The following is an 18,252-nucleotide window of genomic DNA, read 5'->3' as shown; positions in this document are numbered from 1 at the left end:
TAACGAATAATATCAAAGTTTTATATGATAGGGAGTACTACATTTATTTATTTTTATATTTAAAATTTTTTTCCTTTTACCTTTTGAGTATAACTTTTCAAGTACTCCGTACTACTAATGACTAAAGGAATCTAATCCGTACAAGGTATGAATGTTCCTATAAAAAATATATATATATATATATACTGTGTCGACCGTCGAGCGCTCGTTCCCAAAATCTCCATTGCCGCCAAATGGTACAGCGAATTGCCACCAATCCAAACCCTAGCCCCGATTCCTAGCAATTCAGCGAGAAGAAGTATCCATCCGGCGAGCGGCGCCGGCGTCCGATTAGATGGAACCTCCGGCGTTACACAACCTCTTCGATAGACGCCCCATAATCACCAAGTCCAAAGCTCCCGCCACCAAATGGTTTAAGGAATGGTAACAAAATCGTCGACTTTACGCATGATGTGTGATGTGTTTTGTGTTGTTATTTGTCTGGTTGTCTTCGATGACGCGAAATTGGTGCATGGAATGGAGGAGTGAATAGTGTTAAATTTGATCTAATTTGAAGGTTTGGATTCTTAGTGAGCATAAATGTTCAAGTGTTAAGATGGTGTTAAATTGAATATTTGGTTGGAAGTTGAATTGCCCTAAGGGTTGACTGATTATAACTATGTGGAAACTGGAAAGCATTCTGGTTGAGAAGTAGCAATATCATTGGGGGATTGTGGAATGTGTTTTTAGTATTGTTCCAAGTCTTCTCTTAGCTTCAGAGCAATTCTGAATGATTTCAAATTGCATGAATGCAATGTTTACATACTACATTATTACTATTAACATTGGAATTTGACTCAATTATTGAACATATATAGTTGTGTTGCTCGCTAATTTCGAACTGTTTAAAGTTTTGTAGAGCAATGTTTAAGTCCTTGTGCCTGCTTTATCTAGTATGCCCAGTTCTTTTATTAAGTTTGCTGCTTTATCTCGTGCCAGGGTCCCACAAGATGTTGTAGCAACTGGTGGGAAGTGCTTTCTTTTAAAATGGGTTAATGGTTAGTTCTGATTGCTTTTTTTTTTTTTTATCCATAGTGCTGTTACAGTTCTTCTCGAGTGTTACCAGTAAAAGATAATGGCTGTTAAATTATGTATGTACCAAGTGGTAGTTTTCTGCACAAGTATACTAAGTATTTTGGCCACTTTATTGAACCAATTCAAACCAAATCAGTGAAGCTATTCATTTTCGCTTGTACCAGAGGCCACATTGAAAGCTTTGAAGGAGAAGCCGAAAGAGCCAGAAGTTCCAGAACCCGAGCCACAACCAGCTACTGATGTTCTCTTCCTTTGCAGTTATGAAGGCTGCGGAAAAACATTTATTGATGCTGGTGCTCTGAGGAAGCATTCTCATATCCATGGCGAGAGACAATATATTTGTCACTACGAGAATTGTGGAAAGGTATTCTCTGTCTTGTATATGCTGATTTTATGGTTTTAAAAAAAATAAACTTACATGTCAGATGACTTGGTAAATGAGTGTTGTGGTAGTGAACTTATTTTGTGTTGTTGGCATTTTCATCTTAAGCAATCGAGAATAGTCGGTCTCGCTATTTGTTTCGAATTAACAAAAGCCATTTTGCATGATTTTATTTTATTTTTCTGCGTTTTTATCTTAATAAAGTTAATTCTTTTTACATATTTGTGATGTTAGAGATTCCTATAATCCTTTCTACTTGAAGGATTCATGAGAGATTGAGAGAGAGATTGCTGCCTTTGCTTGTTCTACTCTGATTTAATGAAGAATTCTGTCATTTATTATTGTATTCCACATTTTGCAAGTTCGGGCATATTTCCTTTATGAATTGCTTTATTTTGATTTGTATTTCTGCCGGAGCGTGTTGTGCAAGGAAACTGAATCCTAATTTTAATCTGCAGAAATTTTTGGATAGCTCAAAGCTAAAGAGACACTTTCTTATTCATACCGGGGAGAGAAACTATATGTGTCCTCATGAGGGCTGTGGCAAGGTAATTCTTCATCCCTCTTTGTTTAAGGTGTCTCCATATTGTTGTCCATATGACTGCTAAAACAAGTTTCCTAACCTAGGTTAAAATTCCCGTCATATGTTTCATAGTTCTTTCAATTATTGCACGAGATATTCTCGATGATACATATGTAGAGGGAAGCCCGACAACACATGCACAAACATATAGACAGGATCGATACACACAAGTTGTTATTGGAAGGCTGATGGATGTTTCTGCAACACCGTTAGCTGATCTGTTGTGCTACGGCTTTAATCCCGTTCTCTGTCTTTTTCTTTCTTTGCAGGCTTTCTCGTTGGATTTCAACCTAAAATCACATATGAAGACACATTCACAAGAGAATTATCACGTCTGTCCTTACCCGGAATGTGGAAAGCGATATGCACACGAGTACAAGCTCAAAAACCACGTTGCATCTGCTCATCACAAGGTTGGCATTACTCTTCAATATCACCTTCTCCTTGGGAAGGGCGCATTTAGGTTATACATGCTAACCAATGTTGCAAAAATCGCGCCTAGGCACTAGGCGGCGCCCGGCCGCGTCGAGGAACGCCGAAATCGGCCTCCTCCGTGGCCGAACCCTTTTTTTTTGCGAATAACCCCCTAAAAAATAAAATAAAATAATAAAAAATCTGGCGAGGGCGCCTAGCGTCTTTTTCAACACTGATGCTAACAGCACACAAAATCCATTTCTCATAATTTCTTCGCACCATAGGAATTTGTAAGGTACATGTTGACCGGCACTGGTGCCACCGGATACAACCACGTATGCTTTTGGGGTTGTACGGACAAAAGTTGACATTACCATATATATGGGGTAATATGCATGTGTTGCATGATGTCTTGATTATGGCCACTTGTGTGTATGTAATTATATATGTATTTAACAAGGACATATGGTCACATGTGTTGATTCTAATTAACAGTTTTGGACTTTGGAGTACTATTTTTGCAGACAACCATGCCTGATGCAACAAAGTACAACCAGCCCATTGAGAAGCCAAACAAAACCGCAAAATCTTCTGGAGCAGTTCACGCTTCTGCATCATCCAACCGCCCTTACGTCTGTCCATATGAAGGGTGCGATAAAGCTTACATCCATGAATACAAGCTGAATCTTCATTTGAGGAAAGAACACCCCGGGCATTTCCCAGACGAGAGCGCCAAGAATGCTCAACCCGCTGCTACAGAAAACGAGATGGATGAAGATGTTGCTCAGGACACGTATCCTGTGAAACGCAAAAATACCAAGACCCAGAAACAAACCAGGCCAAAGCCAAACTTGAAGCCGCCCCCTGCAAAAGCAAGGCGCCAAAACGCCATCGATTCTCCAGCCAATCTCAGTGCGGTGAACAAGCCCTGGCCAGTTAAGGAAGAAGCTTACGAGGAAGGTGAAGACAGCGAAGAAACAGAGGAGGAAAAGTTCAACGTTGGAGATCAATGGAGGTACAGGGAGAACGAGGACGACGAAGATGAAGATACAGAATTGGAAGACTAAAGCTCATATCATAATCACTCATAGAAAAGCCTGTAAGTTGGCTTCACTGTAAACTTATTATCTCTGTTAGAGAAGTATAGGAGTATGATAATCGATGATCATAATTCATAAATAGATTCGTGATTCAAGTTAATAGATATAGAGGATAATCATGCAAACATATCTATTGTACAAAATTTAATCATTTTTTAGCAGAAGTTAAGTCATTAAAATAAAATTTTATAGAAAATTATTTATTACTGAGTATAATTTTTTTTCTTCTTGCCTATATATATATATATATATATATATATATATATATATATATATATATATATATATATATATATATATATATATTCTTCAAATGATGTGTATGCAATGCTAATATAAACAATACATTGTATTAGGCACCGAAAAGGGTGGCCGAATGGGTGGAGCATGACTCTCCTACTAAACACTACAAGTTTGTTTTTGCTAACAAATTCTCGGTCGAGTTTGTCGCATCGAGTTTTCCAAATATGATTTACTCTCTTTTGTGATTTGTAGGTTATTAAGCATGAATGAGGCCCCATGGGGAGTGGGGATTATTGGGTTGGTCCATTTAAGCGTATTAATGGGATGTTTGGTAGAATGTAGTTGCAATTCAATTGTAATGTTTTTCTTGGTAATGGAAATTACCATGTTTGGTTGAAGGGAATTGCAATTTTCTCATTTTGTTGAATTGCAATTCATACCCGCCCCTATATGAATTGCAATTCAATGGAGAAAGGAAAGGGAAAAGGGAAGAAACAGATTTTTTTTTTTTTTTTTTTTTTTTTACCTTGATTATTATTACTACGTAGTATATTATTATTATTACACAAGAACATTTTAGTCTTTATAATATTTCTTCCCTTTCTATTTCCAATAATTCTATTCGTTACCAAACAATGTAATTTGAGTTCCTACTTTATTACCATTGAATTACAATTCCTTTTCTCCCTAATTCTTTCGACATAATCAAATGCTCTTAGATCTCGTTTTTCTCCCACTTCTTTGGCAATTTATATCATGAACCAGGGTCCACATAGCATTGTGGACCCTACATCAAAACAACGAGGTACAAAATTCATATTCGTAAGGTATAGAATTTCCTAACACAAGACGCATACACATGTTATGTATTTACTTATTTTTACAAAATTTGTGTTCATAGACACAAAATTCACAACATAATTCACAAAAATTCATTACATAATTATGACTATTAATTTGTTTCAGGTTTCAAGTGCAAAATTTCATAACACAAGAAACAAAATTTTACAACATAAAGCACATACACATGCACTAGGGTCCACAATACACCGTGAACCCTAGTCCATGATATAAGGACTCTCCTTCTTTATGGACATTTAATGAGCCTTTAATAGAGGAGAGGAACATGCAAGTGTGTCCGCATGGCGGACTCGATAATCTGAACGATTACTCTTATGGTTAGACTACTTATTTGATCGGGCATCGAAGAAGAAATAGGGATAACATTAGAGAAGTCGGTCGGAGTTAATCGAGGAAGTCATACGTTCACAACACCAAAGAGTGATAGAGTTAGTCTAATTGGTCAAGGTCGATTATGACCCGTACCTTCTAGTATTTAGTTAGATTTTTTAAAAGTATGAAGTTCGAATTTATAATTAAAGTTAAAATAATACAACATTTAGAATTTGTTGTGGCAAAAAGTGGATCTTTGCGTTGTCTTGATGATCCTCGTACAACAGAGGCCCTTGCCATAAAGGAAGTTTTTTCTTGGAGGCTTGATGGTGGTTGGCAAAATGTTCGTATGAAATCAAACTGTCTCAATGTTTGTTGGCATTTGAACAAGCCATCGCCCGATTTATTTTATGCAGATTGTATCATTTCAACTTGTCATTTCCTGGTCAGACACTTTAATTTAGTGTCTTTTCGTTTTGTGCATCGATCAACAAATTTGTTCACTTTATACGTCGATAAATGAATTTGTTGGTCATTTTTTTAGTTCGGGTGATGATTTTCAAGATAGTTCATCTATTTGGTTATCTTCTATTCTTCATTGTATTAACATTTCTTTCCTATAATATAATGTTATGTTTCTTTCAAAAAAAAAAAAAAAATTACTAAACCCTAACCCCCAAATGGCCCCAATTCTAATTTGTAAATGGAAGTCATTTAAATCCCCATTCCCCTGCCACTCCCATTGTCCGAGACTCCGAGTATTTGACTAGCGAGTGGCGACGCGGCAGACGGCGACAACCTCCGGCGAGGTGACGACCGGCAGTGACAGGTATGTCTTCCAGTCTTTCATAGCAGTGGTGTAGTTCGGTGTCAGCGTGTGTAATGTGTACTGTCTTCCAGTCTTCACTCCGGCGATTTTGGCTTCGAAATTCGAATTCCTCTCTGGAAAATCTAATATTCGTCGTTGTCTCCGACAGCCGGAAACTTTTAGCTTTGTTTATGATAGGTTCGCGTAATTCATTCTTATCATATGGAGTTTCTCTGCAATTAGGGTAAAGGTGTTAGATTTTCGATATTTTTTTTGTCAATCCTAATTGCCCCTCTTGTGTCTGTGTGTTTTTGAGCTTAGCTTGGAATCAAACTAATAATGAATAAGGGAGGGCTCGGAGGTGGCGGAGCAGGCGGCCCCACTGCTGCGGCGGCGGCTGCGGCGGCGCAGAAGCAGAAGACTTTGTTGCAGAGAGTCGACAACGATATTGGGAGCATTGTTGACAATTTCAGCTTCATTGTTAATGTTGCACGGGTACAAGTCATCTCTCTCTCTCTCTCTCTCTCTCTCTGTGTTTTTTTCTCGCAAACAAAATGCAAAATTTGTAAGAAAATCATGTCTGAATGGTTACCAATCTGTTTGAAAGTAGTGCCTCCATTAGTGATGGAGTTTCTCTATATAGAGATTCTTTGAATTCTTTTGTAGATTAACCTACTAGATATTAGGAATGAGGAAAAACACTGCAGAATTTGTAAGAAAGGGGCTGTATATAGTGAAAGAAGCGGAAAATTGTACCGTGGACAATGGATAAATGTTCATTTTTTGTATACTGAAGGTTCATTATTACACAAAACACAAAAAATAGTCTTCAAAAAATGAACATTCAATTTCCGTTCTAACCTACTCCCGCAATTTGTTGTTCTTGTGCTTTTGTGGCTTGTTCCTGATGCTCTTCGTATACAAAATAGGTGAATGATCCACCGGTTAGAAATTCCCAAGAAGCTTTTATGATGGAGGTGCGAGCATCCAGAATGGTGAGATATCTTTTCTCTATGGCAGTGGTACATATCAATGCACCATTGTGTCTTTACTTTGTGAATTGCTAAATTGCTTTTGTATGGTCTTCCATTATCGGTGGTCGTTTGGTCGGGATATAGTGATAAAAATCTAGGCTGAAAATACTTCAATCTAGTTGTTTGAGTTTGCACAATCATTATCGGTGGTCATTTGGGTTGGGATAGAAAAGTGATAAAACATCTATGCTGAAAACACTTGTATCTAGTAGTTTGAGTTTGCACGACCATTTTGTGCGTGACCTCTAACTTCACACTACTGTGTCCATAGCTGCCTGATTTTTCAAATTGCCGAACCATTTTGAATCTTTTAAGATTTTCCAATTTTTCACTGTCAATATTAGAAATTTGGCAATTGGGTGAGAGTCACAGTACCTTTAACAGAGAAGGAGTCTTCTGCATGTTCTTTTGCATAATACACATGGAAGTTTTATAGGCACAACATAGTTTAATATGGTTGATTGGAATTTTGGTGGAAGTAAAAAATCGAATGAAAGCATTGATATATGTGAAAGTAATGCTAGCACCTGCCTCCGAGACCCGAAGAGCCATCTCTCCCCACCCTAAGCTTCCCAGTTGTAAATAATCCGCATAATATCTCTCATACCAAGCCTTGGCATCTTCGTTAACCTATATATGTATGATTAAATAGTTCTATCTTCGTTACAAATATATGCATCAATGATTAAATAGTTGTATCTTTGCTGCCAGACATATGTATATGATTAAATAGGTTCTCGTTGTTCCCTTTGATTACTTTAATGTGTGAGCAGGTTCAGACAGCTGACTCACTGCTAAAGTTGGTGTCGGAGTTGAAGCAAACTGCCATCTTTTCTGGATTTGCATCGCTAAATGATCACGTAGAGCAAAGAACTGAGGAATTTAACCAACTGGCCGAGAAAACAGACCGCATGTTAGCTAGAATCGGAGAGGAGGCGGCTTCTAGCCTTAAAGAACTTGAATCGCATTATTACTCTTCTGCCCAGAGAAACAATCTGCTCTCTGAAAACCATGAACCAGAAACCTGAAATACAAATCCTAGACTATTACTGAGAAAGTTAGCCTTTGAATATATTTCATTTAGATATATGACTACTTTCTTCATATCCCTTGAACTATCATATGTAGTAGCTATATTGTAATTATTGAACTATCATATGTAGTAGCTATATTGTAATTATAATCTTTTGTAAGCTGAATCCCTTTTTCTTATTGGACTATGTACTTCCAAATTTGATTTCTTTTGCACAAGTTTTTACGTTTGTAATATCTCCTAATTCCTTCCATTAACACTGAGTTAATACCCAAAATGATCATAGACTATGTTTTTTTTTTTTTTTTTTTAATTTCGTCGTAAATGACTTTGCTGGCCTAATGTAGTCTCAACTTTTGTGTTTTTACTCAATTTAGTCCCATACCTCTTTTATGAAACTCTCAAACTTGCGAATCAAATTTTATATTTGCAAGTTTAGAAGAAAGACATCAATATTGATATTACTAAGTTATCCTTCTATTTAACCGATGGCTACACTGAGCAAAAACACAATTGAGTATTTAACTCCATTAACAGTTTGACTTTGAATCACACACTTCAACACTTAGTGAACTAGTTGCAAAAAGTCTTCCTAGTGCAGCTAGAATTTGCACAAGTTATTACATAGCTCTTCTTAGTGCAATTGTAATTTGTAAACTATTACACAAGAACGAGATTACAATGACGACAGATTTTCTTCATCTAAAAAAGAGGTGGTGGTTGATATTATACTCTGGTTGCAATTGGTTTGATAATGTAGCATGAGCAAAACATGTGAAATATCAAGACCAAATAAATAAAGCAATCAAATTAAATTGTCAAGTTCAGATGAGATTTTTGCCCAAAAATAAAAATGATGGACAGGCCATCAAGTGAAAATCCTCACAATTTGTCTATTAAGCTCAATCTACTTCAAGCTACATACCCAAAAACACAGTTCAAGACAATGTCTTCAACATATCATTCATTTCTCAAATGCAAAGGCAGTTTTGTGTTGATGCTTCAATGGCAAGAGACCTTCATCCATCAGCTATCTAACGGGACTTAATGTAATCCTGAACTATATGATAGCCCTCGTGCTCTTCTCCAAAATCCTGCAGAACAATTCATCAAATGAATAAAGAACACAATACACTTTGAACTTCTATTCTTGGCAAATCATTTTTCATCCAAAATTTCCCTAGATTTAGTCCATATACTTTCCAATAAATAAAATGTTCTTGCCTAACAGTCAATAACAGATCTCATAGTAAAATAGCTACGAGATTTAACGAATCGTACCTTCACAACAGCACAGGAGCAACCAACAACCTTCCTTGCCTTCCCTTCAGAATCAATCTTGCACAACTGCAAAATAATATCAATAAGAATTAGAGATACAAGAAACATAGCAGTAAAAGCATTCTGAAAACCTAGAATTTCTAGTTAAAACTTTTACAGTTCAGAGCCGACAAAGTTAGTAGTAGAGAATGTATAATTGGAAGCACAAAGACTATGAATCCTGGTTTGAGATAGAAACAATGGCAGAAATTAGCATTATTAAATTACTTACACCAACCCACTCGCCAAGAGTTTTAGCACTGGGCACTGTAATCAAATTGACGTTGTGATCAGCGCAGAGTGCTTTCACCAGTTTGACGTAGTCTGGTTGGTCACAATCCTCTGCCAGAACACAAAGTTGTGCTCCATGCTTCTCAATCACCTTAGCGCATTCATGAAGTCCACGAGCAAGCCCTCCGTGAGCCCTAGACTTCTTCAATACCAATTGCAAAGCAGTCATCAAGTCCATTGGCTCCCCAAGGGCTGGGGCAGGGGCAGGAGTTTCCGCAACAACAACATCCTCTCTGAAATTATAGGAAATCAAAGTTAGAAGACAAGCAGCCTGGAAAAATTCCATAGCACTAAATAAAGCAGCAGAGCAAACAATCGCATAAACAATTACAGAACATAAGAAACTATAGATTGATACAATCCAGTGAAAAGATACTGCTCCTAGATTACCCCCATTCACCTCCTATGACTTGAATTTTTCATGTAAGATTTAACCTACTGAAATTAATTCTTCATGATTAATAATATAAGTGGCTCCCTGCAATTTATTTCCTCCAGTAAATCATGGCGTCTCCAAACACAACGACCATCCACCACCAAATAGACCAACAAAGATGCAAGAAATTCTATTAAAATGGCATAAAATGTCCATAAGGTATTGCTTGAATTTGGGTGTGTTTTGCAAAGTACACAAGCAACAAAGCATAGCATGTGACAGGATTACTCTGCCCAGCAGCCAAGGTCCAATGCAAACATCCACTATTGCAAGAGAAACTATTTTTTTTAAGCCTTCGAAGTTGAACATACTAGTTTATAGCTGGTGGTCCTTGCAAGGAAATGTGGTATTTTGCAGTGGATTGTCTGAGCATTTTCTTAGTGAATGTAGATGAAAATTAGATAAATTTGACAAAAAAAAAACAATCATCATTTCTTCTTTACAAGCATCTAAATACACCACAAACTTGTAACCCCACCTTCTTTCAAACACAGTACAGTTCACCAAAATCATGAAACACATTCATAAATTCATTGAATTAAATGAACTATACTACCACATCACCTCAAGATGCAAACTATCACATTGAACAAGAGAAATCAGGAAAATGAATAACTTACCCAGACATTTTCTTCAGCTAGATGTCCAACTCAAACCACTCCTACAGGCCTGTTCATAAAGTTAAAGAGGAAACTCAATCAAGTCAAATACACTAAACCATGAGTGCACTTCAAAAAGGTTCATTCCTTAATACATAAATCAAGAATGCAATTCAAACAAGTTGCCGGACATCAGAATTCAACACTGAATATCTAAACAATCGGTCAATCTAATCTAAAAAATCATCCAAAAAAAGAAAAAAAAAAAAAAAAAAAAAAAAAAAAAAAACAGAATATCAATATCACAAGTATACTACAGCTAGTATTTTCGCGGGCGGGATAGAAGAGTAGAGGATGAATCTCAGACCTTGAAGTGAAGAGTAAAGTGCAGAGAACTCTAAGCCGTTTCGCGAGGGAGAAGAGGAAGAAGATGAGCTTCTGAGAGCTTTATATGAGACGCTCTAAGTTAAACCCTAAACTACTGACGAATTTACTGATGTGCCCTTCCTTTGCTGTATTAATATTTTTGGCAAATTATTGTGTGCTCTGAGATTCAAAACTACGTCATTTTGATATTAAAAAAAAAAAATCTTTATTCCATACGTGTGTTAGAATAATGAATATTTTGAAATGTGTGTATATATATATATATATATACACACTTTGTATAGTTGTATTATATTCCGTTAATGTTGAAATAAAATATCTTATGACACTTTATCTCTATTACTTTATTGTTATTTTTTCCTGCATTTTGTCTCTCTCATTTATCATACGATAATCCGTTTCACTAGGAACGTTGTGAACTAAAAAGAGAAATTCACAACGGATTAAAAGAATATATTACCACCAAGTGGCTTGTAGTCCACTAGTATCGGATTGCTCTCCTAAGTGGAAGGTGTAAGGTTCGAACCTCAATTGAGGCAATAATGTGTATATGTAGGGTATCCCCCTTCCTTATACTAAAAAAAAAAAAAGAATATATTACCACAACAAAAAATTGTTATTTTGACTGATTAATTGATTTTTCATTAAATTGTGCACACCCCTGCGTTGGAGTCCTATTGAAGTTTTTGATATTGCATGAGAACTCCTACATTTTTCTAGAATTATAAAAATACTCCAACACTTTTACAAATGTGTGTTTATATGAAAGAGAAACAAAAATGATGTAGTGGTGTAATATAAAGTGAGTTTGTAGTTCAAGAATTCACGCAGAGACCCATAATTGTTTTTAATCAAATATACTCTTACATAATTGATGTCATTAAGTTCCGCTATATAATTGGCAGAATAATAAATTTGATATGTAGCTTATGAAAGTTATGACCGCATAATTATGGGTCATTAGACGCTAACATTTGGAAAGTTCTTTATAATTCTCGGAATGAAAAGAGAAATGAAAATCACAGCATGCTTGTTGTTGAATTACAAAGGCTTTACTTAACTTGAAACAATAAGCAATTGACTGAGTAATTTTCTCATGAAGTAAGAATATGTAAAAATGAATATGTGTCATTATTGTTAGTGTTACTATTATTATTATTATTATTATTATTATTATTATTATTATTATTATTATTATTATTATTATTATTATTTGTATAATAGTCTATAATTGTGTGGTGATAGAATAAGTCTTAGAAGTTTAGTCTAATAGTCAAGAGTGTTTAGTGGTGTAATCAGATATACTCTCCTGTAACCTTTTCTGTTGTAACTGAATCACTTAACCTCTCTCTCATCGGGTATCAGCCTAATCGATCCCCCCTTTATCTCCCCTCACCGCACAACCACCGTAGCTCACCACCAAACCACCCCAGCCATGTCTTCAAATTCATCGGAACGGACCATCTCCGCCGCCGGTGGCTCCTCTCCGAACAACACCAACCCTCTCACAGGCACACACCACTTCATCTCGATGAAGCTCACCAACAGGAACTTCCTGTTCTGGCGTACCTAGCTCCTCCTGTTCTTGCGCGGGCAGGACCTCATCATTATGTGCTCATTAAAGAATTGTTAATGGAGTTATTTATTTATTATCTCAGTCCATGTTGATTGCATAACTATTATTGAAATACATAAATAGATTGTGATATTTGTCTAAAGACGAAGTTTGAAATAAAAGAATTGCAAAACCAAGTATTATCTCGACATGCAAATCAAGTATTTCCTTGAAAGGAATTTTATACACAAGTTAGCATATTTTGAAAAATGTCTTTAACGCATTTTATATGGATAAGTACAATTTACTTATCACACTAGGGGTTTCCAATCTCTTAGAGAAGATAAGGAACTGTTTTTGAACTCAAAAGAATAATGAGGATGTGGTGGGACTCGAAGTCCATTACTTATTTGTCATTGGAGCACTACATTATGACTAAAAATTTCATAATCGCATCAGGCATGATATAGCACTTAACAAGAAATTGCTAGTAACATTTAATGCTCCTTTTGCAATTAAATATTTAAATAGTGTTTAACATATCCCCTCATGTATCTTTGAATTACAAAAGATTTTGACGTTTATGTAAGAGTGATCCCATGATGTTAAGTCTCAAACTGTTTATGTTTTGTTTTGTTTTACCCCCATTTTTGAAGACAATAAAACTTGTGTTGCACAAATAATAAATGAGTATGTTTAATAATATTTGACAAAATATATAGCGTCAATATTCAATTCACGTAAATTCCAAAAGAGTCACATAATTATTATATAGAATGTCAACTCTATTGACAATTGAACCTTTCAATTTACAAATTTATATACACATGTTGAACTTCTCATTGCATCGATAAATGTTACAAATCTTTTGAGTCAGACTTTCTTTTAAGCAAGAGTAAACTTTGTGAGTGCAACTGAGCTGAATACATATTAGATATTAGTTTTATAGTGATGAGAATACAAAATGCAAATGTGGTTTAATCTTATAGTGATGAGAATATCATATACAAACACATACTAATCTTATAGTGATGAGAATACTGTATAGTATGCAAAGATCATATTATTCCATAATCACTAGCTATGTCAAAAGGTAAAAGAGATAATAATTGTGCTGCCACAAAGCCAGTACCAAAAGAACAAAAACAACTACCAAGAAATCAGATTTTCCTCATTCCACTCCTCATCAAAAGGCAAGAGCACAAAATGGAATTCATGAAAGGAAACTGATATGATGAACTCAATCACTTACTTGATCATACAAGGATTTGGGGAATCATGCATGAAGCAATCACCTCAGGTCAGTCAACGGCCAGATAATACGCTATTCTCTGGCATCACCCACCAGGTGCACATGAAAGATGTACTAACCTCGATAAATAAAAGCGAAAAAGATGGAACTGAAACTCGAGTTACTAGCAGAGGGGGCGAAAACTGCAAGAGTTCTATCACACGCATAGTAAACCTTGATTTGTTGATCCCGAAGCATAATCAGCTGAGGAGCAGTCAGGGGAGCGGAGGTTGTAAACATCCTAGCTATGAGTGGTCAAACTTGAAGTTGGGAAGGGAGATGGGTTCACAGTCAGAACTGCCCTCTTAATTCTTTCATAGATAGGTTAGCGAATTGTTTATCAAAATCTACGCTTTTGGTAAGTCGATGGCCAGAATACAGTGGCTTTTGCAGTTGAGGCAATGGTTGCTGATGACATTGCTGATACAAAGCTCGCAATCTTCCTCTTTCTCTCTCTAGTACCTCATGCTCCACTGCACATAGCATTTATGGAATCAATTTCTGAGGGAGTAAATAAAACTGAACTTTACGAGAATCGGAATATTTTCTCAAATTGGTAAGCATCAAGTCAATCACACACAATGAACTTGCCCAAGCAAGGGATGAATCAAGTTAACTAAATCTTTACGCTGAAAATAATCCAAGTAGAAAAAGAAAGCTACATGTTTTCAAACAGTCATTAGAATGTGTGACCAACAGAACAACCATCAGAAAGTGTACTAGAATTTAAGTTAGAACCAAAGATCATGGAACTTGTCACCAATTTCGCACAATTGGAAGAATCATGTTACCTCAAGTAATTCAATACTACAACAAATGAACTGACGAATTGAGTAACTTACGATACTTTATAAGATGTTCTTGAGCTAAACTTTCTAATCGCTGCTTTAAAGCTTTATTCTCCATGCTCAAAATAAGATTTTGCTGGTTCAAGAATTCAAGCTCTGCAGAAGCTTCAGAACCATCCACCTGTAATGAAAGAAAGGAGTAACATGAACAATTTCAACTACCTTATCCAAACTATCTAAGAAAATACAAATCTCTTATTAAGCTGATGATGGTATGTGCCTGTAGAGCTTGGACGGTTCTTTCCAACTCAGCTATGTATTGCAGCTTCCTGACTCGTGAACGCTGAGCAAACTGCCTGCATAACATAGCGTTCCTTAAGTTGATTGAACTGCAAAGTATTCTCTTGTTGCAAACATTCTACATTTTCTCATTTCAGTAAAAGAAGACTTATCAGAAAAAACAACATTGTGAGACAGTAAATAATGCAAAAGTTTTAGATGTTTAGCTGTACATTAAACAACAGCTAGATACGGGAAATAATGATATACCAAACAAGAGAACAGAAAAATAAGACCACTATGATGATTGTATTGCAACTTAGCTAGGGGAATGAGGGGTTTGCTAATATGTAAGACATACTGCTTTGCACGTTTTGTGTCTGTTTCTGAAACAGATATCATGGCGAGAGAAGATTCCTTTTCTGCAGAGCTTTTTGTATCAGCTGGACCAGATTCAACTGCATCATGCTTGACAGTTGCTGGAGATTGTGCCCTTTCATCTTCTTGCGGTGGATTAAAAGATTCTGAGTTTTGATGAATGTTATTTTCTCTAGGAGTCGGAATGCCACTAGGATGGGTAATTTTATTTGGAGATGCATCTCGTTTCCTATTCCTGTGTTTGCTTGGAGCATTAGGATCCGCATAACAAGCAGTGTGCCAAGCATCTCCATGGTCATCTTCTTGCGGTGAATATAAAGATTCTGAGTTTTGAAGAATGGTATTTTCTCTAGGAGTGGGAATGCCACTGGGATGGATAATTTTATTTGGAGATGCATCTCTTGCCCTACTCTTGTTTTTGCTTGGAGAATTAGGATCTGCATAGCAAGCAGCGCGCCAAGCATCTCCACGGTAATTAAGTTGGGATCCCCATGAAGGGACAGGCAACAGGTTTCTGCACCTGTTATGATCTTGAACTATGTAACCCGAGTTTGCAACATTAGCAGCATCCAAGTATGCAGAGGATGTAAACGAGTCACTAGACGAGCGTCGATGACCTCCTTTATACACAGGGCTGTCTGGCTCATTAAGAAGATCATCAAGCCAAGATGGTTGCTCATCTATCAAAAAACTTTCAGAGGAAGTACGCTGATGGTTCAAATTTCCTTCTCTCGGTTTTGGGGTACCTTTTTGTACGATGGAAGGGATATACTCAATATGCGACGGGGGTGTGCTAGGAAATGGACTTTTAGGAGGCAATATCGAGTTCTTCCCACTGTATATCACATTTCTGATGCTAGATGGCCCTTTCGAGTTTGCCATAATAAATACAAACAATCTCTGTAACAGAACGAAATATCAAACGAAAAAATCTATCAGCAGAGGAAAGAAGTGATGATCTTCAACAAGAAGAATTGAGACTAGCAAGTTACAGACACAACCTCAAAACTATCCAGAAGCAACAGAAAACGAAAAATCGAGATATCATCAACAGCATACCATGAAATCATGAACTGCACTGCAACAATGGCAAATGTATCTACAATTCTATTAACTGCATTGATTGATAGAACTACAAGAGATTTTAGTAACCATCACTATCCCAAACTGTTACTCTTACCCCTACCCCCACCCCACCATCCAACAACACACACAACCAAAAAAGGATTGCAGAAGAATAAATGGAAAAGACTCGCACAGATTCTATCCATTTCAAGATGTCTATCATTTGATGTAAAAGCAACAAACCAAACTCCCACATAGCTAAAGCCATTCATGTATAATCTCATCTCAGCATAAACTGATTCTCCTCCAGACTATTCATATTTCTCGCAACATCCTAATTATTCACATTAACACATGCAAAAGCTCAACACGAAAGAAGAATTATGTTACCTTCTTCACAAATCTCTATTTCAAATTCAAATTAAAATCATTCAAATTTATTATTATTATTATAATACTTCCATGTGTATCAAATAATCCCCGAAAAATAAAAAAACCGCAGAGATAAAAATTTCTACAAACCCCTCCTTCTACAACCACATTTTCCTAGAAATCAAACCATTGGAAACATACAATCAGAGAAGCGCAGATATAAACACAACAGAGATTCGATGCTGGATCAAATGCTAACCTTGTTGCGATTACGATCTTCTCAAAACGATTCAAGGAGGAAAACACAGAAATTTAAAGCTGAATCCGAAAGCAAAATGGTGTTTAAATTTTTTTTTTTTTTTTAAATTCCCCCTTTTCGCTTTATTATTCTTCTTCTTATGCTTTCTTCTGGTTGGCTTTCTGTTTGTGTATCTACTTCTGATCGTTGAAACGATATGTTCTTCATAATTTATGGTTTTTACAATCTCACCCCTCAGATTCTTCCATATGCCTCAAAATGCCCTTTTCTGTTTAAAAGTTTTGGATTTTTATGTATTTGTTACGGAGTCCAATTCTAATCATAATTGTCAAACAATTTTGTGCTCAATTGACACCTTTATAACTTTTTTTGAAAAAAGATCATAAGATCGAATCCCAATAACTGATATAGAATGCATTATTTCGTCTTAAAAATCTTGCAGGGTGGAGCTTCGGACTAGTTTGCACTTGACTCATAGTTGTGGCTTTGATATCAAATAATACAAAGTGAGACTCTAAATACATAAGTGTACAATATTATGGTATTGTAATTCTACTAACCATGTGAAAATATTAAAATTTGATCAAAGTTCAATTTTCATTGCTAATGGTTGCCTATCAATCAATCCTATGAATATATGTGAATAGTTGTTAATGAAGGTTTTTTTCGCACGGGTTTAGCTTATGGTTGAGTAGACAATATTTAAAAGAAGAGATTAAGGTTTGAATCTCGACAACGACAGTGTGAAAATTATGCCTAAAGTAGACATTTGACCGTATTTACTGAGTCATTGAATCACTAGAAGTTTCTGATGCCGAAGTGGGATAACCTTCATTTTATTATTTATAAACTAGGTAGCCCAAAAATAGAAAATGGAACATATAAAAATAATACAAAAAGTGATCAAATGTATAAATATAAAAAAATATATAAGTGTGAATATTTTCTTTAAATTTACATTAATATTAATTATGTAATACTGTAATTCTTTTTAAAAAGTTGCAGTTTTGATTTTTTTTTTTAAATAAAAAAAATGAGTTTGAAATGATTAATTTCCAAACTGCAACAACACAGTATACAAAAACTTGTAATAGACTATCTCAAATGATATGCATAATAATGTTTAGCAAAGATGTATTACTTTTTTATAAGATTAAAAAAAAGAGTATTAAATTTTACATTTTTGTTAAAAAGTATAGTTAATTTCATTTTTGGTTATAGATTTATAAGTGATAACACATTTCTAGTGTTTTAAATTTTTTTTTAAACATCTCCTTTGATCATAATATTATTGTGGCGGAATCAATTTTTATTTTCCATCAACAAAACCATTGACCGGTATTTTATTTTTTATTTCTGAAAAAATTCATAACTAAAGATTAAAAAAA

General features: G+C 35.6%; 4 protein-coding genes across 6 annotated transcripts; 2 read left to right on the top strand and 2 right to left on the bottom strand.

The window, feature by feature from the left end:
- Positions 1-168: 168 nt before the first annotated feature.
- Positions 169-3,759, top strand: LOC109169403 (uncharacterized zinc finger protein At4g06634-like). The gene is made up of 6 exons (XM_019318287.1): positions 169-423; positions 979-1,037; positions 1,239-1,438; positions 1,915-2,004; positions 2,309-2,452; positions 2,978-3,759. Exons 1-6 carry the CDS (start codon positions 335-337, stop codon positions 3,518-3,520), a joined length of 1,125 nt encoding a protein of 374 aa, XP_019173832.1. The 5' UTR covers positions 169-334; the 3' UTR covers positions 3,521-3,759.
- Positions 3,760-5,724: 1,965 nt separating this feature from the next.
- LOC109169414 (mediator of RNA polymerase II transcription subunit 22a-like) lies at positions 5,725-8,059 on the top strand. The gene is made up of 4 exons (XM_019318295.1): positions 5,725-5,798; positions 6,099-6,272; positions 6,707-6,772; positions 7,585-8,059. Exons 2-4 carry the CDS (start codon positions 6,117-6,119, stop codon positions 7,837-7,839), a joined length of 477 nt encoding a protein of 158 aa, XP_019173840.1. The 5' UTR covers positions 5,725-5,798; positions 6,099-6,116; the 3' UTR covers positions 7,840-8,059.
- A 567-nt stretch (positions 8,060-8,626) lies between these two features.
- Positions 8,627-10,966, bottom strand: LOC109171413 (40S ribosomal protein S12-like). Of its 2 annotated transcripts, none has more exons than XM_019320505.1 (5): positions 10,858-10,966; positions 10,512-10,560; positions 9,397-9,688; positions 9,126-9,191; positions 8,627-8,938 (listed from the first exon to the last, which is right to left on the bottom strand). In XM_019320505.1, exons 2-5 carry the CDS (start codon positions 10,517-10,519, stop codon positions 8,879-8,881), a joined length of 426 nt encoding a protein of 141 aa, XP_019176050.1. In that variant the 5' UTR covers positions 10,520-10,560; positions 10,858-10,966; the 3' UTR covers positions 8,627-8,878. The 2 variants fall into 2 exon arrangements, with proteins under 2 accessions (XP_019176050.1, XP_019176051.1); XM_019320506.1 differs by having other exon boundaries at positions 8,629-8,938; positions 10,512-10,562; positions 10,865-10,900.
- A 2,471-nt stretch (positions 10,967-13,437) lies between these two features.
- LOC109164501 (uncharacterized protein At4g06598-like) lies at positions 13,438-17,051 on the bottom strand. Of its 2 annotated transcripts, none has more exons than XM_019313031.1 (5): positions 16,860-17,051; positions 15,152-16,068; positions 14,792-14,867; positions 14,566-14,692; positions 13,438-14,196 (listed from the first exon to the last, which is right to left on the bottom strand). In XM_019313031.1, the coding sequence occupies exons 2-5, from the start codon at positions 16,048-16,050 to the stop codon at positions 14,015-14,017; spliced, it is 1,284 nt and encodes a 427-aa protein (XP_019168576.1). In that variant the 5' UTR covers positions 16,051-16,068; positions 16,860-17,051; the 3' UTR covers positions 13,438-14,014. The 2 variants fall into 2 exon arrangements, with proteins under 2 accessions (XP_019168576.1, XP_019168568.1); XM_019313023.1 differs by having other exon boundaries at positions 16,865-17,051.
- Between the last annotated feature and the right edge of the window lie 1,201 nt (positions 17,052-18,252).

Source organism: Ipomoea nil, unplaced genomic scaffold (genome assembly GCF_001879475.1).
Source record: "Ipomoea nil cultivar Tokyo-kokei standard unplaced genomic scaffold, Asagao_1.1 scaffold0317, whole genome shotgun sequence".
Lineage (NCBI taxonomy): Eukaryota > Viridiplantae > Streptophyta > Magnoliopsida > Solanales > Convolvulaceae > Ipomoea > Ipomoea nil.
Note: the sequence above shows the minus strand (reverse complement) of the source record. Positions and strands in the feature narration are given on the sequence as shown.

Excerpts from the sequence above, each read along its gene's own strand:
- LOC109169403 (XM_019318287.1), top strand. The coding sequence starts at position 335 with ATGGAACCTCCGGCGTTACACAACCTCTTCGATAGACGCCCCATAATC. Across the intron at positions 1,439-1,914 it reads ACTACGAGAATTGTGGAAAG|AAATTTTTGGATAGCTCAAA; the intron begins GTATTCTCTGTC and ends TTTAATCTGCAG. Across the intron at positions 2,453-2,977 it reads TTGCATCTGCTCATCACAAG|ACAACCATGCCTGATGCAAC; the intron begins GTTGGCATTACT and ends CTATTTTTGCAG.
- LOC109169414 (XM_019318295.1), top strand. The coding sequence starts at position 6,117 with ATGAATAAGGGAGGGCTCGGAGGTGGCGGAGCAGGCGGCCCCACTGCT. Across the intron at positions 6,273-6,706 it reads TCATTGTTAATGTTGCACGG|GTGAATGATCCACCGGTTAG; the intron begins GTACAAGTCATC and ends TATACAAAATAG. Across the intron at positions 6,773-7,584 it reads AGGTGCGAGCATCCAGAATG|GTTCAGACAGCTGACTCACT; the intron begins GTGAGATATCTT and ends ATGTGTGAGCAG.
- LOC109164501 (XM_019313031.1), bottom strand. The coding sequence starts at position 16,050 with ATGGCAAACTCGAAAGGGCCATCTAGCATCAGAAATGTGATATACAGT. Across the intron at positions 14,868-15,151 it reads GACACAAAACGTGCAAAGCA|GCAGTTTGCTCAGCGTTCAC; the intron begins GTATGTCTTACA and ends TATGTTATGCAG. Across the intron at positions 14,693-14,791 it reads GAACCGTCCAAGCTCTACAG|GTGGATGGTTCTGAAGCTTC; the intron begins GCACATACCATC and ends CTTTCATTACAG.
- LOC109171413 (XM_019320505.1), bottom strand. Across the intron at positions 9,192-9,396 it reads CTCTTGGCGAGTGGGTTGGT|TTGTGCAAGATTGATTCTGA; the intron begins GTAAGTAATTTA and ends ATTATTTTGCAG. Across the intron at positions 8,939-9,125 it reads GCTCCTGTGCTGTTGTGAAG|GATTTTGGAGAAGAGCACGA; the intron begins GTACGATTCGTT and ends ATTGTTCTGCAG.